Here is a 23,978-nt window from a genome sequence, read left to right as displayed (position 1 = left end):
TCAGTGAGCACTCACCATTCCCTAACGATCAAGCCTGTTCACAACTTCTCGAACTGTAGCTATGAAGTTTTCATTGTCTTGGGGATTAGCTAAGATAATACTGTGCAGTCTGTTCATATATGAGTCGATAGTGTCCACTGTAGGTGTCTCTCCACTTCCTGAGGCAAGATAAGAAGAGAAAGTAAGAAAATCTCCCCCATTCAGTTCAACCGTAACACAGATCAGTGATTCCACAGCAAAAGAACCTTGACTCTAATGTGATTTGCTCCACAGAGAAGATTTTAATTTCACAGGAGACTTTTAGACCTCAAAGAAATGAAATTACTCTATATACTCTAAATAAACAGATGGACTACATAATTGCCATGCAGTATATATGAGTAGCTGCATAAAACAAAAGCTCGGAGTTCTGCCGTGACTGTCTTCAACATGAAAGAGTATATAAGAAGTACTAGTATTTGTTTTCCTTTTCTTTCCCTTTGAGACAAAATTACAAAGCAAGCAAACATATATCAGGAAAGTAATCTGGGGGGAATGGGTGAGATAGGGGCAGGGGATCAAAATACAAAAACTTCCAGTTATACAAGAAATTAATTCCTGGGGATGTAATGTACAGCATGGTGACTAAAGTTAATATTGTGAAACTTATCTGAAAGTTGCCAAGAGAGTATATCTTAAAAGTTCTCATCACCATAAAACAAATTTTTGGTAACTTTGTATGCTGATACACCATAAGTAGACTTGTGATCATTTCAGTATATACAGATATAAAATTGTCATGTTGTACACCTGCAACTAATACAATGTTACATGTCAATTACACCACAATTTTAAAAAGAAGAAAAATACTCTATTCAGGATTTACTACTCAGTTTCCATCAAATTTAGCTAAATAGAAAGTAGATTATATTTAAAAATAACTGAAGAAGAATTTAACTGAAGTTCCTGCTGTGGCACAGAGGGTTAAGAATCTGACTACAGCAGCTCAGGCACTGTGGAAGAGTGGGTTCGGTTCCCGGTCCTGAGCAGTGGGTTAAAGGATCCCCACTCTGCCGCAGCTGTGGAGGGTGTAGCCATTTAAAAAACAAGACAAGACACTTTTTTAACTGAGCAGAAAGCCCAAACTTTTGGACAATTTTAACCAATACTGAGATTCTATTATATGACCCACTCTGAGAAAACGCTGAGGAAACCCCCTGGCTGTAATGATTTTCCTCTGGGAGGGAGACTTCAGCCTCGCCACACCAGTACCAACATAAACAGCACCTGACCTCCGACACCGTTTACAGCGCTCAGGTAGGGATGACATTACCAGGCAAGGGCATGCTGGCAAAGCTGCTGGTCAACACCTGCCGCAGGGTCTCCAGGTGCTGCTGTAAGACGGTGTTGCGGCTGCGCTCCTGGATCACGTCCACCTCCAGCTTCTCCACCGCTGTGCGCATGCTCTCCACGTGCTTTTGCAGGGCTGCATTCCTCTCCTCAAACTCCATGTTGGATTTTCGAAGCTGACGGAGCTCTGCCTCCCGAGCTGAGGAGAGACCCCCGATAGAATACACGCAGCACTGGCATCTCTGTCTCCGAGGAGGCCCAGTCACTCTAAAGTAAGTTCTGCTTAGCTGTCCTCAATTAGCTACCCCGCCTCATCTCCGTCTCATCGTGGCCTTACAGACAGCAAGTTCACCCATAAAACACCTGGCTCCCCAGAGTTGTTTTCATTCTTTTGTGTGTGTGTGTGTGTCTGTCTGTCTGTCTTTTTAGGGCTGAACCTGTGGCATATGGAAGTTCCCAGGCTAAGGGTCAAATCAGAGCTACAGCTGCCGGCCTGCGCCTCAGCTCACAGCGAGGCCAGGGATCAAACCCACATCCTCTTGGATACTAGTCGGGTTTGTTACCGCTGAGCCATGATGGGACGTCCCCAGAGTTATTTTCATTCTTAAAGCTGGTCATATTCCTGTACTTAAGATTGTAAGGAACAGCTGCAATTCCCAGTATTTTTGTTTGATTTTTTTAAAGCTGTGCAATGAGAAGCCTGAGGAGATTCACAGGGGGATCCTGGGAGATTGGGCAAGCACAGCTGTGGGTCCACATCTTTACTGCAATGGGGTCAGCTTTGCTCTTATTTATTTTATATTTTCGACATCCATGTAAGCTTTCATTTGTACAAAGGGTTGTAGACTAAGCCAGAAAATAACGGAATTAGTGATGCATGTTTATTTCCTTTGATCCAGAGACTAGAGCAGCTTTGACAACCCTGGCTCAACTTTCCTCCACTGGTCTTTGAGTAACTACCTTTAATAGAGTGAAAAAGAAGCAGTTTTCTTCTTCCAGACCAGTCCTAGGGTCTGGAATATCACTCTTGTTGCTTTTGAGCAATGAATTCCTTCTGACAACTAAATCCCCTTTCACAGACCTGAGGAACACAAAACTCTTCTTTGGTAATCACCTTTGCTGTGGTTCAGGAATTCCTCTGTAAATATAGGGATGTCAAAAACAGACCGTTCCTTTACCTCTGCTTCTTTCTGTGAATCAAAAGTAACAGAACAGTTAATTCTTAAACAGAAGCTAAATTAAATAGTAGTGCTTGAAGGCACAATGGTCACATTTTCCTTAAAGAAATAGCTGGACAAGCAGGAATCAGTCCAGGTGAGGTTGCGAGGAAAGTGTCTTCACCTTTTCTTCGGAAGCAAACTTTGATAGAGTGCAAGCAGGTTAAGTATTCAGATCTTTTAGGTGACAACTGCTGTGCAATGAGACATCTTTAAGCAAACCTACATACATTTCCCTAGTGGAGATTTTGGAAACCATTTCTTAGCTTTGTGCTTTGAACAGTCAATAGTACACCGTGGAGAAAGTGGTTGAGGAAAGAATAGAGAAAGAGAATTTCTAGGTGTATTTTCTATTGTTTTTGTTGGTTATATCACATATAATGCTCTCTGAGGTAGGATTATGCAATCTAAATTTGCAGAGTGGACAATAAGATTTTAAGCAGAGGTTTGCCAGCCATGAGCAATAATAATGGTATTTCATTGTTACTTCTACTTTTACTTCTACTTATTTACAAGGGGCAGTCTATAATTGAGGATCTTTTAGACTTTCTTTGGGCACAGGAAAAACAAACAAAAACCAAGAAGTCAGAAATAACGAGGCTTCAAATATGAGCATGACAAGGATTATATGAGATAGGAAAAAAATAATAAAACCTAAAATTAATTCACCAGTAAGCCTTTAAAAATTAAAGTATCACAAAAACACTATAAAATATATTCCATGATGATCCTTGTGAATAAAGCCATTATTTCAAAATGCTTTGGCTGCAATTTCTACAATGAATTTGAAGTTGAAAGCATTAAGAATATAAATTATAAGTGTCTTGGCAGTATTTAAAATCTTGCATAAGATGGTATGACAGTTGGAAATGAGTACTGAAGAAATTGCTAGTGAAATTTGAAGATTCCAAAACCTTTACAACATAAAGAACTGTTTAAAAAAAAAAAATCTAGAAATCATTTCTATAAAAACACATTTAATGCCAGAGATAGAATGTATCTTTCCTATTCTTGCCACCACTAGTCTTTTATCTTCGAACACAAATAGGATTTGGTGCCCCAGTAGGAAGGCTAAGCAGTTAACAGCCTATGTGGGAATTCTGACAACCAAGCTCCTGTTTTCATATTGGTGTCTGCCTTGTTAGGGGGTTGGGCTGTGTGAACTGCCTGCCAATGGCAGCTGATCAAGAGAGACATCTAAGATGGAAGTCTGAAAAACTTTGTATTTATCTGAGCAAAATTTCAGAGTTAATTCTACCCTATATTTTACCTCTTAAAGAAAGTGAAGTTTCCCAGAACAATTTAAAAACAAATAAAATTATCATCGAAAGCCCCAGTTTCAACATGTAAAGCTCAACCTCCAACCTGTTCTTAGTGGATTTCAAAGAGAACTCATGTATGGGCAAGAAAGGCTTGTTGCAGAAGGATCTTAGACATATTTCTTAGTGGCTTTCTCTTGATTCTGCTGACTTATCATATGCTTTAACTCTGTAACTGGGTTGCTGAAGGAAAGCAGAAACACAAGTCCAACATATATAAGACATAACAGACATAAGCATAAGTCCGCAAATGACTTAGGATAAAGTCTTATGATTTTATCATCCTATCTTGTTCAGTCTCTTACTTAACTGCTCAGGCTTACATGACATCAGTTTACCTAGCCGTAGGTCCGAATATCTGCCAGTCAGATGGGTAGGTGGGGATGCTTGGTTCCTGTTACCATGCACCAAGGCTTAGATTCTCCTCAGACAGGTACTTCTGCTCTCTTCCTTGCCAGAGCAGTCCAAACCAAGCTAGCTCCATAAGAGCAGAGGATAGCACCATGCAGGTGCATTAATACACTGCCCCTTGGTACAGAGTCTTAGCGTGCAAAGTAAGGAACACCAAAGCAATTAAATGGAACTGCTCAATCTCTGAAAGGCAACAGAGAAATAGTCTACTTAACTGAAGAGTCATAGTAAAAACCATCAGCATGCTTCCATTACTTGGCATGGAGAGGATCCTCTTGGGGGCTCAGATATACTTAAGCTGCTCCAAGGATCACTCAAGGGATTAAAATCATAAGGATTTCATTACCTCTTCTTTGAAAGGGTCTAATTTTTTCAGGCTGAGTGTCACTTTGTCATTTCTCATAAATTAAAGGAGAAACAAAATTATTGTTTCTATCTTCATCTTTACATGGGATTTAGACACTTTCTTGGGAATAACACTAGCTGACTTCTGGGTCTAGCAAGCTGGCTTTTGATTTGAGAGGAGCAAGAAAACTCTTCACTCTTTCACACATTCTATATATTGAGTGGAGGGTAAGAGAACAGAGACCTTTTGATCTGAAACTGTTTTGCTGTGATCTAGGCTCAGGGCCAGAATTTCATAGAGTGATATACTTCTCTCAAGTGCTCTTTACTTTAGGGAATGCTCTTAATATTGTGTACCAGACTAAAGTGCCCCACTGCTATGCAGAATGGCTTGAATGGCTTTCAGGTCAGCATTTCTTTAGCTCTAATATGCTCTCCAGTATCTACCTTGGTAACAATGTCTTAGGAATCTAAGTTCCATTAAGGAATACAATAGGTTTCTTTACTACATATACACAAATCAAATTGTTTTCTGTCTCAAGTGGCAACAAATTTTGCTGACATCCCAGGCGTCCAGGCCCTTTTTAACCTTCAACAGTTTATTCCATATAGTGTGGCATGTGCTGCCAAGAGTGCTACATTAAGACTGGACTGCAGAGGCCTGGGTTTCAGTCACAGTTGTGCCTCTAACTAATTCAATAAGTGATTCTGGGAAGTTCTTTTCCTGTCTTAGGCAAGTCCTTTTCGTCATCAGCAAAATGAGGGGGTCAACTGAGAAGATTTCTGAGGTCTCAGTATTTTTGAAGTGAGCTTGAGGACTATTCTACTGCATTTGTCATTTTACCCCTAAGGATAAGGAAAGGGAAATAAGCATGTATTAAGAAACTGGATGTTTTAGACACTTTGCAAGATACTGGCTCTTTATAAAGTTCTTTATAACTTTGCTCAAGTCATCCTACCCACCCTGAAGTGCCCCCACAAAAGGGATCATCTTTAAGGTCTGATTCAGGTCCTCCTTTCTGGGGGGTTTTCTGTGCCCCCCCCACTCCATAATGCTTTCGTATTTTTCTTAACTCTTATTATACCAAGAGGTTATGTGTAACTATGTTTAAAAACTGTCAAGCCAGTTTTTTTATTGCAATTGTTTTGAAATTATCTAGTAAGATAGTATTCAATGAAAAATAAAAATAGATAAAAGTGAGGGGCATCAATTAAGTCAATAACCTTACTAAAATAACTTTATCCCGATGAGAGGATACACAGGACAGAATTACAGAGCCTACTGTATACACATTTAAGAAACTACTGCTGCCTCTTCACCTATTCTTTCCTTTGCTTTGTTTGGTTTCATGTGTCTAATCCTGAAACAAGGAAATCACACAGAAACTTATTCCTTTTTATGCATCACAGAAATTCATATCATACTAAATAATGTATTTTAATAAAAAGCTTCATTTCTCAAATCTTCAGCTTCTATGACTGACTAAATCTACTAAATCTTTTCTGACTGCAACTACCAACTTTATTAAAGACAAAAATGCCACATATGGTTTGGCCAGCAAAATCCATAATGTTGAAAGGAATCAGTTGCTGAATAGAAAATGTGAGATCTAATGTTTTAGATTACTGTTCAAGTTTTTTTTTTTTTATTATCCGTTAAGGATAGAGACACTATAAAGGATGCTTACTTAATAGGGCAAAAAAGAAGTACAGAAGTTTCACAGTATTAGTGGGTGGGCACACGAGGAAGGAGAAATAAGTAATTATACAAGTATCCGGCAATATGGAAAGCTTACAACACTGTTCAATTATGATTTGAAATATAAAAGCGTACGTACATAGTTTCTCAAGCAAAAAAAAAAAAAAAATTCATCCTAATTGGAGCCGAGATTTCATATATAACTTCATTTATATAGGATATATTTAAGAATAAAATGCTAATATTTACTATGCTTCTCATTTCATAATTCATGGATGTAATAAATCTATTTGACTCGTGAATCTAAAAGTTTTCTCTGTTTTGAAGGTCACAAATACCAAATTAGGCATGAGTACTCCAAGATAAATGTTACTATTTTGAAAAAATGATTTCCTTGATTCAGTAAAAAATCCAATACATACAAAAGAGTATATCAGAAAATTATTATTATTTTTTTATTTTTTATTTTTTTAAAGAAAATTCTTTTTGTGAACATTTCCACTCATTTCAACAAATGCGGGGGTTATTTTTGTATAAAAATAAGTAAATATTTATGGAAGAATTCCTCTATGCAAGGGCATCATTCTAGGTGGTACAAGGATGGGTACAAGATGGAAACTAGGTTGTGTATACCTTCAGAGAGATTACAATCCAAGAGTGTTAATAACTGAAACACTCAGGTAACTTCAGCACCTTAGCCAGATCAGCTAAGTGCGTTAAGAAAAATATAGAGAGCCATGAGGTTTAAAGGGAGCTGGAGGAAACAGAAAAGGCTGCAGGAGGAAATGGAGCTTAAAGTAGAGTTTGATAGATGACTAGAATTTAGAGGCAAAATGGGATAATGGGAGAGGGTAATAGAAAAAAATAAGTGAGGGAAAGAAAGTATTTGTGTCAAAGGAAGAATTTGAGCTCAGGCACGAGGCAGAGAAGGATGAAGCACCTGGAGGACAGTGAGTATTAAAGTTTTTGGGTTTTTTTTTTTTTTTTTTTGGTCTTTTTAGGGCCGAACCATTGGCATATGGAGGTTCCCAGGCTGGGGGTCGAATCAGAGCTGCAGTTGCTGGTCTATGCCACAGCCACAGCAATGCGGGATCTGAGCCGAATCTTCGACCTACACCACAGCTCACTGCAACGCTGGATCCTTAACCCACTGAGCAAGGCCAGGTATTGAACCTCTGTCCTCATGGGTGCTGGTCAGATTTCTTTCCACTGAGCCATAGCAGGAGCTCCAGTATTAAAGGCTTTTAAGTACATAAACTACATATGGGAATTATGAGAGTTTAAGGTATTTGGAAAGGGAAATTGGGACTTAATTACAGAAAACCCTGATTGCTACATTTGAATATGATTTAGTAAGCAATGAAGAGTCATTGAGCATTTTCAAGCATGAAATTACCACAAATTTAATTTCTTACAACCATATATTAACCGTAGCCTACACATAGGCCTAAATCCTATTGCTGAGGCTGAACCAAATGGAAGGGAAAAGGCCAGAGAAAAATATGTGCCAGCAGGAAAGGAGGCATAGGAACCAAGATAACTGTCACTTGTGCTCTGCACATGCTGTAGTCGAATAGTTCATTTAAATTAAATGCCAAATTCCCTAAGTAACAACTTTTTGGGAGTCGGAATAAAGTATCTGATGATGTTAATCTATAGTCAGCTTACAGCTTTTAGTTGGTCCTCATTTCTACACCTCACTCCAAGCTCTAGCCATCTTTAGCATCTAAAGCGAATAAAATTCTTGGGTCACAAGAGGGGCTGGAGTTAAGGGGTTTAGTTCAAGGACAGATTCATAACATAAGTGTCTGCCATTTGCTAAGCATCCTCGAGCTAAAGGCAACTAACCCAGTCCTAATTATGGGACAGAAAATATTCTGCTGTGATTAAAAAAATGGTCCAATAGCATTTCAAATAGCATCACTATTATATACATATATCATACACATACACACAACGTGTAGACAGAAAGTTAATTACCTCATGATCATGAGTAGCCTGTCGGGCTGCATCTAAAAATATGAAAGAATAAGAATATTAAGCTGAAAACCAAAACAAAACAGTAACAAAACCCAAGCAAATGACTGTGCCAAACTACAAAAACTGCTGGTATATGTGGGCTCTCAAAATATAATAGCTTTATTAATCAGTCAGTTAACAAAAGTTAAAGGGAATTCCATCTTACAGGTTAGCCAATTAGACATAAGAGAGGGAGTTCCCGTCGTGGCGCAGTGGTTAACGAATCCGACTAGGAACCATGAGGTTGCGGGTTCGGTCCCTGCCCTTGCTCAGTGAGTTAACAATCCGGCGTTGCAGTGAGTTGCAGTGTAGGTTGCAGATGAGGTTCGGATCCCGCGTTGCTGTGGCTCTGGAGTAGGCCGGTGGCTACAGCTCCGATTCGACCTCTAGCCTGGGAACCCTCCATATGCCATGGGAGCAGCCCAAGAAATAGCAAAAAGACAAAAAAAAAAAAAAAAAAAAAAAGACATGAGAAACAGCAGACATCATTCTTATCTTTGAGGAGAATAGAGTGGACAGGAAATACATGCCAAAGGCTGTTTGCACAACATTATAGTTTAGCAGGCAAGATGCCCAAAGGAGAAGACGCAATAGCTAAGTAATGTCAGGCTTAGCTTTGGCAGTATTTCCTCAAGTAGGGGAACTTTTAGCAATCCTTGTAAGAGTGTGATGAACAATTTTATTTTATTTTTTGTCTTTTTAGGGCCGCAGCTTCGACATATGGAGGTTCCCAGGCTAGGGGTTGAACTGGAGCCGTAGCTGCTAGCCTACATTACAGCCACAGCAATGTGGGATCCAAGCCACATCTGGGACCTACACCACAGCTCACAGCAATGACAGATCCTTAACCCACTGAGCAAGACCCAGGATCCTCATAGATGCTAGTCAGATTCGTTTCCGCTGAGCCATGACAGGAACTCTGTGATGAACAATTTTAATGGAAACTAAAAGATCCGTGAAGATGGGGGTTTTGACTGTTTTGTTTACCTTTGCATCCTTAATATTTAGGTTAGCTCCTGATATGTAACAGGAAGTGTTCAATACATATTTTGAATACAGGCACACATGAATGAGTGAATTAAAAGGATGGTCAGTGAAAGGCCATCAATGATCACATGAAAGGCTTAGAGGTGTTAAAGCAAGGCAATTATGTAGCATAGTAGGCAGATTTGTTTAGAGGCAGAGAAATGCCTAAACTGAATAAGAAAAAAAGCACAGGGCAACTACAAGGGGTCTTAGAGTACAAGCCAAATTGATACTGGATATGGAAATACCAACTGAAATTTCTAAATGAGAGCGATGTGATTTTAATAAAACTCCAAGATGTTTTTAAGTGAATGTAGTATAATAGAGAAATGAGAGAAATGTATCTTTTATATTTAGCACTCTAATAGTAGGCTTTGTGACACCCCATCATGCAAAAACAAACTACAGATACATTTGGTTCTGGTTCTGATACCTTGCCTATGAGATTTGCCTTTCTGACGGTCCTGTGTTTTCCTACTGAAGACCTTGTAGGCCTCAGTCTTCTGATACTGCTCCAGTTCCTTCATGTAACGCTCCTTATCTCTGTCTGCTTCATCAAGGTAGCGCTAGGAAAGAAATGTTCAAGAAATAGATCTTATTGAAGTAAAATACCAATGAACTCTGTGAAGAAAACAGAGGACAATTAGAACATGGAAAGAAAAGTACACGTGAGGAATAACTTTAAGGGAGAATTAAAAAAAAAAGTCGTGAATCAGAAAAAAACGCTCAATTATAAAAGTAATAGGTGATTCTGACTTTTAAGACTGTTTATGGCTTTTTCTAACTTATTGAAGACAAGTTCTACTGAGATCACTCTCATAAAAAATTCACAAGAACATGATTATAGTTCTTCCTCTAATCCTATAGATAGAACTACACATGGCCACTAGAATCCTCAAGAAGACTAAACACCACATAGGCACAATTAATCTTCCCAGGGGAAAGGATGGAATATTACTTTGTGTCTTTATCCCCAACCCATTCTGAGGGGATGATCTCATACATCAATGGGCCTTTTAAGAGCCAGAAGAGTGGAGACATAAAGAGCATAAAAAAGAATGACCTCATCCAGTGGACCTAAAACGAACTACTGTGAGAGAGCCTGTATCTACATGCTTTGTGATATGAATTATTTAAACAAAGTTCATTGATCTACTAGGATAATTTTGTTTAATGCCTTGTACTTTTCATTCATCAATTAAGTTTAAGAAATAAAGTATAAAAACACTGCTTCTAAATGAAGTCAGAAATATGTTAAAAGCTTTATCCCACATTAAGAGCCGGATGTAGGGGACAACCGACTGGCTAACTCTGGGACAATTCAAGTATCAAAATACCTAAATGAATATCTTAGAGTATTTAGTAATAAATTATAAACTATTGGGAAAAAATTCTTTTGCCGATACCAATAGTAAATAAATAACAAACAAATACATAAATGGAGGGAGGAAGAGGGCTCTTGCTTAGACTGGAATACCGAGGGCTGACTGGTAAATGCTGAGGGAGTGAGAGAGTTGGAAAATCATCATTTTGCAAAATGATGGTAAAGATTAGATCAGGCAAAAGTCATCAATGAATGCTAAATCTAGGGCAAAATTTTGATGTGGAACAGACTATTTTCGTGTTCTTAAAGTGGTCTTTCCACAGATTGATTGTTAGTTATAAGGGAGAATAAAAAACTTTATTAAGTGAGCAACATTAACATTACACAAAAGGATATCGTGTGCCTGCATACATGATACCCTGAGCAGGACCAACACCATCTATGTGGTATTCTGACCAAGAATGCATAACCTCAATCTAATCAGGAGGAAACATCCAAAATCAAAATGAGGAATGTTCTGTTAAAAGTAAACAAAAAGGAGGGGCAGGAAGAGGGACAGACTGTATTCTTAAAATATATCAATGTGACAACCAAAGGCTGTGGAAATAGTCCAGATTAAAGGAATCTAGAGATTTGACTACTAAATGCAGAAGCTGACCCCCTGGACTGGAATCTGAACTGAAGGGGGAAAATGTTACAGAGGAATGATGTTAGGTCAACCAACAAAATTGGAATATGGATGGTAGGTCAGATAAAAGTATAGTGTTTAGTAAGGTTGTTAACTAAACTGTGGTTATGTGAGAGAATATGTCTGTTCTTAGGAAATCCACACTGAAATATTTAAGGGTATAGGACTATGATGTATGTGTGTGTGTGTGTGTGTGTGTGTGAGGGGAGAGAGAATGCACGAGTGTGCCCAAGCTTTCCCGGGAGAGTATGAGCATGTGCAAATAGAGAAAAAGTGTTAATACTAGATTAATCTGGGTAAAGGGTATTTGGGTGTACTCTGTTCTATTCTACGTTTGTAACTTCTTGCATATTTGAAAAATTACATTGAAAGAAAAAATTAAAAACAAAGACAAACACAAAAACCCTTGCCCTACTTAACTACTGTTAATTATCCCCGTGGGCTGTCACTGGAGATGACTTCTGCTTTTTTCTCTACATACTTCTGTACTGCCTGAAAATATTTTAAACAATGAGCAGGTACTAATTTTGAAATAAAAAAATTAAAGAGAAAAGCGTAGCCTAGTATGTACAGCTCATGATCCCTTTATACATTAGCACTAAAACAATGGATGATACACGCTGTTTTCTATTAGCTTGCTACCACAAGCACAGAGCTCCAAATTGCAACTCAATCTGATCTCTTTGAAATTTTTTGAATTCAGTTAATTCCCAAGAGTATTTTCCAATTTGGTTTTAGTCTGTTTGGAGTCCTTTTTAAAGAATGTAAGGCATAAAAGAAATATAGATATATTTCAGATGCTGAGAATACTGGGACCTTTTAACCCAAAACTATTCCCACAGTCATTACCATCACACCACTTCTGTGGCATTTCAATGAGTTCGTGGTTATCTTGTCTTTAATTCCACTCAAATCTCTCCAACAAATGGATTTGTTTCAGTTTGGCAATAGGGTTAGTTTCTGTCTTGGAGGAGAAAGAATTCAAATAGTTTTTGCTTTATTTTCCATAGTAGGTTAAATCTGCCAGAACTCCAGTTAAAAAAGTTTATATTAAAGCAGTAAAATCTTTTTCTTAAAAATTTCATGTGAACAAAATTTTATCAAAGGACCTTTTCTCATTTATCTCATGACTTTATTCATTTAACTCCATAGAATAAAATTATGTTGACAGATTTCTTATTGGTGAACTACTTTTTACAAAAATCTTTTATGAATTTTTAGGACATAAAGCAAATAAATGTGGAGTTGCTTTGGTTGAGGGGGGTCCTAGAGTCCCTCCTGCTCACACCCCTGCAGCAGACTCGGAAAGAGTGTAAAAACCACAGAGCTGGAGAAAAGAGCTGTGAAGGACCCTGCTATTCTGTTCTCCTAGGCACCATGACAAAAGTGAAGAATCAACAGGCAATTTTCTTTGCTTTTCTGATATAAGGTATTTTTGAGATTTAATCAAAACCAAGCAAAGGATCAGGAATAGGAACAATTACCTGTTTTTCCTCAGGAGGAAGTTTACTCCATTCATTGCCTAACATCCTTGTAATTTCTGGAAATGGGACTTCTGGTCTTTTTGCTCGAAGCTGTTCTCGACGCTCGTTCATGAACCGGACATATCCTGTGAGGGGGGATTTGGGTGCATTGCTGTCTCGAAGAGGTTTCTTCCTTTTTCTTCCTTTGGACCAACCTCCTCGTTTACTTCTTTGCTACAAAGGCGAAATAAAAACCCTAGATCAAATTACAATAGCAAAAATTTCCCGAAATAACAACAATCAACACCAAAAAACAAAACAGGATTAAGAATTGCATTTTCCCACCATTAAGGCCCTGGATATTTTCAAGCTTTCCAAATCTGTTATAGGTACAAATGACTGCAATGCAGTTTTCAAGAAGGGACTCCAGAGGGTTCACTTGCAGACCTTTTTATGTGCTATGTTACAAACTGTTACACTCAGGGGCTATTTTAGGGCTAACCCCAACAGATAAGAATAAGAGGTACCATGCTCAAAAAGCCTTGGCCTTCATATGAACTTAACAAGTCCTGACTCCTGGCTGGGGAATGTTCTAAATGAGAATGCAGCACATACAGAACTCTGTGCCAGAGAAGCAGACATTGCTACAGTAGATCAGAACAAGATGCTGTACCATGCACTGGGCAAAAGAACAGGCAAATGTAGCACAGGAACTAACATCATTGATGAAGGGTCTTTCTCACTGATACCACTCAAAGATCAGTTTATTTCCCACAGCAGAGAGCAATACAGATTTTAAAATTAATTTCTAAGACTTAGAAAAATTTCAGCAACTATAATATATCCAAAATGAAGACTACTTCTTTGGCTTGATGAGTTATATCTTAAGATGTTATTTATTTATTTATTTATTTGTCTTTTTGCCATTTCCTTGGGCCGCTCCCGCAGTATATGGAGGTTCCTAGGCTTGGATGGAACCTGCAACCTCATGGTTCCTAGTTGGATTTGTTAACCACTGAGCCACGACGGGAACTCCAAGACGTTAATTTTTAAAGGCAGAGGTCTTAATGTTACTAGTTATAGCAAAAAAGATGAAATCACCCCCAGAATTCCCGTCGTGGCTCAGGGGTTAATGAACCTGACTAGCATCCATGAGGACACGGGTTCAATCTCTGGCCTTGCTCAGTGGGTTAAGGACCCAGTGTTGCCATGAGCTGTAGTGAGGTCGAAGATGCGGCTAAGATCCCGCGTTGCTGTGGCTCTGGCTTAGGCCGGCAGCTACAGCTTAGATTGGACTCCTAGCCTGGGAACCTCCATATGCCATGGGTGCGGCCCTAAAAAGACAGAAAAAAAGAAGAAAAAAAAAAAAGATGAAATCATCCCCCCAAAAATTTCAAAAGAGGACTGAAGTATTTTTTCTTTGTCCTTTTAAACAAGATGCAAGGGGAGTTCCCGTCGTGGCTCAGTGGTTAATGAATCCGACTAGGAACCATGAGGTTGCGGGTTCAATCCCTGGCCTTGCTCAGTGGGTTAAGGACCCAGCGTTGCTGTGAGCTGTGGTGTAGATTGCAGACACGGCTCGGATCCCGCGTTGCTGTGGCTCTGGCATAGGCCGGTGGCTACAGCTCTGATTAGACCCTTAGCCTGGGAACCTCCATGTGTCGCCGGTGCAGCCCTAAATAGACAAAAAAAATAAAAAAATAAAAATAAATGATAAACAAGATGCAAGGTACTTTTGCGCAAATTTTACAAATTCACATAGCCTATCAATTAATAATTTTAAAGTTTTATAGATATAAGCATTCTTATTTCAGAGAAGAAAAAGATAAGCAAAATGGGACAAAAATATCTAAATACTACTTACCATACTGTACTCCTCCATATTTAAAATGGTACAATAGTTCAGCATGGGGCAAATGATATATTTTGTATCAGATTTTTTTCCTTCCTGTTTTGTTTTGCAAACCTAGTAACATTTAACAGTAAAGCTACTAAGGACTTAAGATGTTTAAGAAGCTTTAAGCATTCATCAAAAATTTTAAGAATGCCAGCATGAGAAGAATCAGCTCTTTCAAAAATAAGAATAAAGACAAAAATCAATGGTGGTACTCTTTCATGGCTTAAAAAAAAAACCCAAAAAACCTTAAAACATAGACTAGGCAATCAGTCATTTCTGAGGAACAATGAAAGTCCAACAAGGGCATGACTGCCCAGGCCCATATAGAACCTCTGTGTGAATTAAAGAAAGATGCCCCCAATGGGAGGGTGAATGACAATCCTTTGGCCACATATGACTGCATGCTGCAGGGTTTTGTGAGAAGTGTGTGGTCTTGAATAACAGCACCTGGACTCCTCATTAATTACTTATTCAATTAAATCATTCAACTCAGTAAGTACTTGTTGAGCAACTAATCTGATGCAGGTATAAATTTTTTAGGCAGGGGAAAAAAGAGTCTACCTTTCTCTGTATCATATTAAAACCATTAATATGTAGTCTGTGTAAAACAAGAAACAGAAAACAGAAAATTCTGCAGAATGTAAGGAGGCCAGGGGATGAACACCTGGATCAACTGCCTTGCTGACTGCCTCTTCAGAAGCCTCAGAGACCACTAACAGGAGCAGATGCTTCAGCTTACCTCATCTTCGTGCCTTTGTTCATTGCCTTCTGCTGTATTTGAAGACTCATTCTGAAGCAACTGACCTTGGGAGAGATCCTCTACAAATTCTGGATTGTTAGTGGATGATGTGGCTCCACTACCATATGGAACTTCTGGATGGGTTAACCTGAAGAATGGTAGGCAGAAGTGGAAAAGTTCAGTCTCAACAGTCTCAAAACCTCCTCATTAACCAAGGGGCAAGATAAATTTCAGGGACCGCAAAATTACACGCCAGCTCTTGAATTAATTTTCCCACCTCATGCTGTGTAAATGTAAACAATAGCTCCATAGCGATTACAGAGCATTTTAAAACAAGGTTTCAGTGCTTGGTTGAACCAGGTCAGTTCCATGAAGTCTCCTTAGAAACAACTATAATCTTTCCCCCACAAATTACCTCTCCCCTCAATGCAGACTTCACATTTTAGTTTTGAGCATGCAGCTAACTTTTATGTGCAGTTTTTCATATAAAAATATTTTATATGCTACTTATCTCTAATGCAATAAAAGGAAAAAAAAACTATTAGTGGAAAAAGAATAGGAATGGGAGTTGTAGAGATCATTTGCTTACGCTTATCACAAAGAGTTCTTTAAGGGCATAAGAAATATTTCTTATGGTACGTTCCAGAGGCTACTCCTTCTTGGATTCTAGTGTTTAAGTTCGGTAAATTCAGGTATAAATGTTAATAAATCAGAGATACAGATTTTCTATTCCTACCATTCTGTTCTAGATGAGTCAGCAAACCAGATCTCATCCTTCTGAAAGGTGGAATCAAGACAGTACAGATGATGGCTGGATCTTAGACTGACCTTCCCTAATCACATGAAGATAAAGGAATGGATATAAAGGTAATACCCTGTGCTAGAGTTTGGGTTTTTTTGCTAGGTACTGGGAAAGTGGGGGAAAATGTACAAGAGAGCAATTAGTTATTATTCTGGAAGAATGTATACTCCATAGGGTTATAAAAAATAATTGCAATGCAATATAAGTACTGAAACAGAAGTCTGTAAAATGCACCATACAAGTACTGTAGAGGGGATGATGAATTTTATATGTATGGAGAGAATGTTAAGAAAGACTTCAAAAAAAAAAAAAAAAAAAAAAAAAAGGAGTTCCCATTATGGTGCAGCGGAAATGAACCTGACGAGGAACCATGAGGTTGCGGGTTTGATCCCTGGCCTCACTCAGTGGGTTAAGGATCCAGAGTTGCTGCAAGCTGTGGTGTAGGTTGCAGACGTGGCTTGGATCTGGCATTGCTGTGGCTCTGGCATAGGCTGGTGGCTACAGCTCCAATTGAGCCCCTAGTCTGGGAACCTCCATATGCTGTAGGTGCCCTGGAAAAAAAAAAAAAAGGAAGAAAGACTTTATGGAGAAGGTCTTAAAAGATGGATTGGCATTCACCAGGTAACCAACATTATTACAGGTAGAAAGAACAGGGTATAACAGGAGAAATGGAAACCTTTCCAGAGGCTACTACAGTAGACTAAGTGAGAGACAAGGGCAGGTAGGAGAATAGGGAAGATGAAGGACTAAAAGATAATTAGGAGGTACAATGACCGACTGAAAAGAAATAGTGAGGGGGAAAGAAAGTCAGAGGTAATTCTGTGGTTTCCAGATTGGGCGATAATGTACTCTTAACCAAGGTAACGACTGGTATGTGTGTGTGCGTGTGTGTGTGCGCACGCGCAAGCATGTGTGTGTAAGAAAGATCGTTGAGGAAATGCTAAGTTTGAAACCCTCATGGCATAATTAAGTGGAGCTGGAAACATGCTCTGAGAAGTGAAGAAAAGGCGGGAGACATTTTGGGAGGCATCAGCTCATGGAACTAATGGGAAAGTGCTAGATATTCTCCAGAAAGACAGTGAAAAGTCAGGATAGAACTCTGTTGGAACAATATATTGTAGGAGCAAGTGTTAGATGAGCTGGGAAAGACCAAGGAGGGCCTTACAAAATCTAGGAGGGAATACTGTTACAGAGACCAAGGCAAGAGGACTTTTGAGAAGGGGTTATTATACAGGCAAAAAGTTGCAGATGTCGCATAAGACAGAATGAAAATTATCTGTTAGATTTGAAGATCTGAAGGTCTTCAATTTTAAGGAGTTCTATCTATGGGAGTAAAAACCAGATTACAGGGGACTGAGAAATGAATGAAAGCAGATGCAGACTGTCCTGGAAAAGAAATAAATTTTATTTTTTTGACCCTTTCTAGAAAAAATAGATTATTTTAACTAGGAGGTTCCTACATTTTTGAGGTCTCTTGAAAAAAGGTAGATAAAAGAAGTTATGGACTCATTGCTAATGATGTTCTCTAAAAAGAGGTGTCATCAGAGAACCAGTTTGATCTTGGCACCTTTGTTTTCCAAATATTTCAATCATTTTGGATGCCTTAGGATGCCTTTTTCTTTTACTGTCATTCTTCACTTCAACTGTGCCACGAATTTTTAAGTAACTAACTCTTGCATGTTCTTATTTCAGTACAGTATGAAAACTAGGTTTGGGAAAGGGTACCAATGCTGTGAATGCCTTGACTGAAATGTAAAGGAATCAAAGGGAGTGGTCAAAAGCCTCAGATGCCTCAGAGATGACAAGTTCCTTAAAGATGACAAGTCATATAACGACTGGGAGAAAAAAAAGGTTCTTTTGTTCCGATGAATGAATTGTCCGTGCTCTTAACTAAAGCCAACAACCATTCCATTTGTGCCTTGGATCCCACGCCCTCCAGCCTACTCAAAAGCCAGGTTTCAGCAACTCTGCTCTCTCCAGCCTCACTTCCTCACCTCCTTCTCTCTGAGAGATCAGCTAATTAGCAAACAGATGGGGCATTATTACTCTTTATCTGGAAACCATACATACTTCCTTGATTCCATCTCACTTTTCTCTTTTCCTTTATGGAAGTGTTTGTATAGCAGTTCCCCCTTATTTGAGGGTGGTATGTTTTAAGATCCCCAGTGGATATGTGGACAGTACCGAACCCTGTTTTCTGTTCATGTCTTCCAACCACAAATTCAATGCCCTTTCTATCTTAACTAAGCACTTATCATGCACTATGGCTCTAAATCTTTCAGTTTGAGATGTGAGAGCAAAACAAGCACAGATTTCTTTTTCTTTCATCACAGTTTTGCAGATGGAAGATCCATTCTTTACCACAGATATCGGTAACCTTATTAAATTAAGAACTTTTACCTTTTCACTTAAAGGAAGCGCATTACGGCTTCTCTTTGGCGTATCTGAACTGCCAGCATCACAACTCTCGTGCTTTGGGGTATTTTTTATTTAGTCTTTTTAGGGCCGAATCTGCAGCATATGGAGGTTCCCAGGCTAGGGGTTGGATCAGAGCTGTAGCTGCTGGCCTACACCACAGCCACAGCAATGCTGGATACTTAACCTACTGCGTGAGTGAGGCCAGGGATGGAACCTGTGTCCTCATGGATACTAGATTTGCTTCTGCTGGGCCACGATGGGAACTCCTGGTGTCATTATTAAGTAAAATAAGAATTACCTGGAAAAAAAAAAAAGGGAGTTCCCATTGTGGCGCAGTGGAAATGAATCTGACTAGGAACCATGAGGTTACGGGTTCGATCCCTGGCCTCGCTCAGTGGGTTAAGGATCTGGCGTTGCTGTGAGCTGTGGTGTGGGTCACAGACGTGGCTTGGATCTGGCGTTGCCATGGCTGTGGCATAGGCTGGCAGCTGTAGTTCCGATTAGACCCCTAGGCTGGGAACTTCCATATGCCATAGATGAGGCCTTAAAGAGCAAAAAAAAAAGAATTACCTGAACACAAGCACTGAGATAACGTGACAGTCAATCTAATAACAGAGTGACTAAAAGGTGGGATACACTGGACAAAGCGATGATTCACGTCTCAGGCAGGATGCAGTGGGATGGTGTGCATCCTATTATACTATTCAGAATGGTGGGCACCTTAAAACTTAGGAATTGTTTATTTCTGAAATTTCCCATGTAATATTTTCTCACCGTGGCTGATCACAGCAGGTAATTGAAACCATGGAAAGTGAAACCATGGATGGGGGGTACTTACTGACTTCACTTGGTTATATTGGAAAGAACTGTTTATATTTCTTGACTTCATCTGCTCTCCTTTCATTCTTTCCTAAACCCAACCAACCCAAAGGAAATAAGTGTTTACAACTCTTGTCAAGTTTGCCAGTGACCTCCGTGCTAAATCCAGTGTCATTTCTCAGACCTCATCTTACCTGATCCTCCAGAAGTATCCAACGCAATTCATCTCCTCCCTTGAAATACTTTTTTTTTTTAACCTGTTTTCCAGGACTCTGACACACTCCTCTTTTTTTCTGCTATCTTTTAAGGTACCCCCGGAGTTTCCTTTTCTCCCTGACTTCTTAAATGCTGGAGTATCCCCGAGTTCCAGTGTTGGGTCTTTTCTATCTGCACAGTGCTCATCTCTTCTCCTTTCTGCCTACACAGTGCTTATTCCTTTGATGATTTCAGCCAGTCCCATGGCCTTAAATATCAGCTATACATTGACTCCCAAGTTTCTTTTTTCTAGTTTAGGCAACCCATAGCTTTAGAGCCCTGTATCAAGCTGCCCTTTGACTTCTGCTTGGATATCTAATAAACACCTCAATTAAAAAATCTCCAGGAAAAAAACCAAAAAAAAAAAAACCAAACCAAACCAAACAAAAAAAAAAAACCAAAAAATCTCCAGGAAGTTCCCGTTGTAGCTTTGTGGTAATAAGACCAACTAGTATCCATGAGAATGGTTCAATCCCTGGCCTTGCTCAGTGGGTTGAAGTATGCGGTGTACCTATGAGCTGTGGTGTAGGTCACATTCTCGGCTTGGATCCACGTTGTGGCTGTGGCGTAGGTCGGCAGCTGTAGCTCCAATTTGACCCCCTGGGAACTTCTATATGCTGCAGATGTGGCCCTAAAAAGCAAAAGCAAACAAACAAAACAGAAAACCTCCAAAACCAAGCTCCTAAAATTTCCTCCCCCACTTGCTCAGTTTTCCCCATCTAATTTAATGGTAATTCCATCCCTTCAGTTGCTTAAGCTAAAATTTTGGAGCTGTTTTTGACTGTTTTCTCCCTTCTCACATCTCATCTGGTCTTTCAGGCAAATCCTGTTTGGTTTACTGTCAAAATATATCTGGAATTCTATACATTTCACCACCTACCATTCCTATTATCTTCAAAACCCACTCCAATGAGGTTTTTGTCCCTTCTACTCTGCCAAAAATACTCCTGTTAAAGTCACAAGTGAAGTTCTTTGAGTCATCATCTCTCACTTGAATTATTATAGAATCCTAACTGGTCTCCTTGCTTCAGCCCCTGCTCCCTTCACTCTATTCTCTATATAACAGCCACAGGGATACTATTAAAAAATGTCAGGTTATATCATTCTGCTCAAAATCCCCTCATGCCTTCCTGCCTCACTGAGAGTAATATTAAAGTGCTTACTCTGACCTGTAAGATCCTACATGATCCAGTCCCTTGACCCACACCAGCAGCACTGGCATCACCGGGGAACTTATTAAAATGTAGAATCTCTGGCCCTAATTCAGACTTTCTGACTCAGTATATGCATTTTTAATAAGACTTCTAGGCAATTCATAAGTGCATTAAAGTTTGAGAGACACTGATGGAGCCTATTGCCCCTGCTTCCTGGTATACTCTGCTACAGCCACACTGGCCTCCTGGCAATTTCTAAAAGGTTGAAACACTCCTGCCTCAAGACTTTCATACTCACTGATCCTTCTGCCTAGAATAATCTTCCTCCATAACTGTAGACTAGCTACTTCCTTCAGGTTTTTATTCAAGTCACTTATAAAGCCTTTCTGGGCCATCTTATCCAAAATGGCACCCCAAACCCTTCCTATCCTTCTTCCCTATTTTATTTTTTAACCCATAGTTCTTATCAATGTAGTAGGCATTTTATTTATCCTCTCTATTGTCTGATTTCTGCAGTAGAATTTAAGCCCTACAGGGGCTGGGATTTTTGTCTGTTTGGGTTATTGCTTAATACCTAGTGCCTAGCACACAGCAGACACTCAGAGCATTTTTATTGTATGAATTGGATTCAGCAAGTAGACAGCCTTTAGAAAAGTCTTGGAGAGGAGTTTCATCTGAATAAAGTCAGAAGGCAGATATTAAAGAGTTAAGAAGTGAATGTCAGAGAAGGAAAGAGAATTATAAAGTGTAGTCTATTTTTAAAGAGCTCTAAAGAGTATTAAAATAATTCATTTTAGGGATTAGCTAGCACTTCAATCTCTTAGTGAATACATTTCTTCTGTGGCAAATAACTTCTAAATAGAAAAGATACAAATTCAAGTGGAACAGAGATTTTCAATGAAAGAGGGACTACTACTATTAGCCCTTTTCTATATTCCTTTATATATCTGTCCAAAAATTCCACAGAAAGGAGTTGGGGTTGTGGGTGGGGTGAGGAGGAACAGAAGTCAGCTAGAGCTCTGAGGCATCTTGAATAAAGAACCTAACTAAAAATCTGATCTTCAAAAAATAAATCTGGAGTTCCCGTCGTGGCTCAGTGGTTAACGAATCCAACTAGGAACCGTGAGGTTGTGGGTTCGATCCCTGCCCTTGCTCAGTGGGTTAACGATCTGGCGTTGCCGTGAGCTGTGGTGTAGGTCGCAGACATGACTTGGATCCCGAGTTGCTGTGGCTCTGGAGTAGGCCGGTGGCTATAGCTCCGACTGGACCCCTAGCCTGGGAACCTCTATGTGCCACGGGAGCGGCCCAAGAAATGGCAGAAAGACAAAAAAAAATAAATAAATAAATAAATAAATAAATAAATCTAACATTTGTAGAAAAAACTATTGTATTATCTGTGGTAATTCAGACAGAAAACAGATCTGATTTTTGGAGCTAGCCCTGTGGCAGCTACTTCCTTAATGGTGGCTACGTAGTTCTCTTAACCGGGGGTCACTGATGTTTCCTCGATCCCATATATTCAGGTTCCAGTTCACAGGAACCAAAACATTGCAAATGACAGCTCAGTGAAGATTACAGAGCAGCTTACAACGGCTCTTGGCTCTCGTTCTCTTTGCAAAGCATAACAAACCTACCTTCGGTTTTTATGATATAAAGCCGCTCCTTTAGCACCTCATACATTGTCAGAAGCTGTTGTGAAGCCTAGGCAGAGGCCCAGTGTCCCTAAGCTGCTTACCCAGTTGTAGCCAGATCATTACTCTCCTTGGAGCCATCTTCATCTGCAAAAAGGGGAGGCAGGGTGGAACTAGTCATCAAGGTTTCCATCTCTCTGAAAGGAAGAGAGAAGGAAAAAAAATTAATGGCTCAATTACTTCCAGTTCAAGTTGCACTAATTTAAGAGCCAGCCTTCCTTAACTTTATCACATCAGCAGCAGAAGAGAAATTGACCTAAATATTTATTTTCTTGATTTCAGTTTAAACTTTACAGTTTTGGGCTTTTATCCCTGGTCTCATCAACTGACCAGACTAAAAACAGATTTTAACAACCAGGACACAGTTTGGAAAATTCCTTTTTGTTCTTTCAGAACATCTTCAAAAGTATTCTTCGTTTCCTGTAAAAATTGTTAAGCAGAGTAGCTCAGAAGCACTGAAGCCCTGAGTGAGTTGTTCAGCCTCTTTGAGATACAATTTCACCATCTTAGACACAGATGAAATTGCTGACTTAACCCACAGGGTTATTGTGAAGGATTAAACTGAAAGTGCTTCATAAACAGAGCTAAGATGGTAAGTGCTTTGAGTATTATTATATAAAGAAAGGTATTGTTATTATAGCATTTTAGGTTCTCAGTCCCAGATGAATCATCCTTAGATTAAATGGTGACAAACTGAGCCCTCCAAAAGGAAATAATGCAAAGGAAGCGGAGGATGGAAGGCAAACTGATGTGGTTCAAAATGAAAGAAACCACACTTCCAGGTCAGAAACATGCTCTACATCACTGTGATGACCAACAGTGAAAATAACATGCACCTGTGTCATAGGAAATAACTAAGCTTAATTGAAGAAAATAAATAAATCATAAGAACTTGGGTTCTCAGGCTGAAAGGATAAAAGGACAAAGTGAAAAAGAGAGTAATTTCATTTAGCATATCATTACAAGGAAAGATTTTTCCCTTTCAAGGCTTGCCACCAAGGGCTTCACCCCATATAGCTAAAAGCAGAAGCCTTCTTTTCATAATGAAAGTGATATTCAAACAAAACATTCAGTAGTGACCCCAAACATCAGCCACTTAAGTGGAATTGCAAACCACTCAGGAAAAAAAGTGCCTCAATCAACTAGGAGAATTGAGAAGCAAATTAGGAGAATTCACTCAGGAGCTCCCTCAGCAGTTATTTCAGGTGCTGCTGCTAAGCAGACCTCGTGAAATGGCAATTAAAAGGAAAGCACAGCAGCCCAAGCAGAGCCAGGATTTATCCCGCTGAGGTAGAAACACGAAGAAAATGCAGATGACACTGATGCTATATTAAATGTTCAATATAATAATTTACTTCCAAAA

The 23,978-nt window shown here is 39.3% G+C and overlaps 1 protein-coding gene across 2 annotated transcripts in view; it reads right to left on the bottom strand.

The window, feature by feature from the left end:
- Positions 1 to 23,978, bottom strand: part of HMG20A (high mobility group 20A) — a 65,988-nt gene that overhangs the window by 5,644 nt on the left and 36,366 nt on the right. For both annotated transcript variants that reach the window (XM_021099019.1, XM_021099020.1), the window contains 8 exons: positions 22,660 to 22,752; positions 15,477 to 15,624; positions 12,862 to 13,074; positions 9,799 to 9,931; positions 8,301 to 8,332; positions 2,444 to 2,519; positions 1,313 to 1,528; positions 16 to 158 (listed from right to left, as the gene is read on the bottom strand). In XM_021099019.1, coding sequence (XP_020954678.1) covers positions 22 to 158; positions 1,313 to 1,528; positions 2,444 to 2,519; positions 8,301 to 8,332; positions 9,799 to 9,931; positions 12,862 to 13,074; positions 15,477 to 15,624; positions 22,660 to 22,748 — 1,044 coding nt within the window. In that variant the 5' untranslated portion in view covers positions 22,749 to 22,752 and the 3' untranslated portion in view covers positions 16 to 21. The remainder of the gene's footprint in view (positions 1 to 15; positions 159 to 1,312; positions 1,529 to 2,443; positions 2,520 to 8,300; positions 8,333 to 9,798; positions 9,932 to 12,861; positions 13,075 to 15,476; positions 15,625 to 22,659; positions 22,753 to 23,978) is intronic.

The sequence above is a fragment of the Sus scrofa genome, chromosome 7 (genome assembly GCF_000003025.6).
Source record: "Sus scrofa isolate TJ Tabasco breed Duroc chromosome 7, Sscrofa11.1, whole genome shotgun sequence".
In the NCBI taxonomy this organism is placed as follows: Eukaryota; Metazoa; Chordata; class Mammalia; order Artiodactyla; family Suidae; genus Sus; species Sus scrofa.
This window is presented reverse-complemented; position numbering and strand designations above follow the sequence as displayed.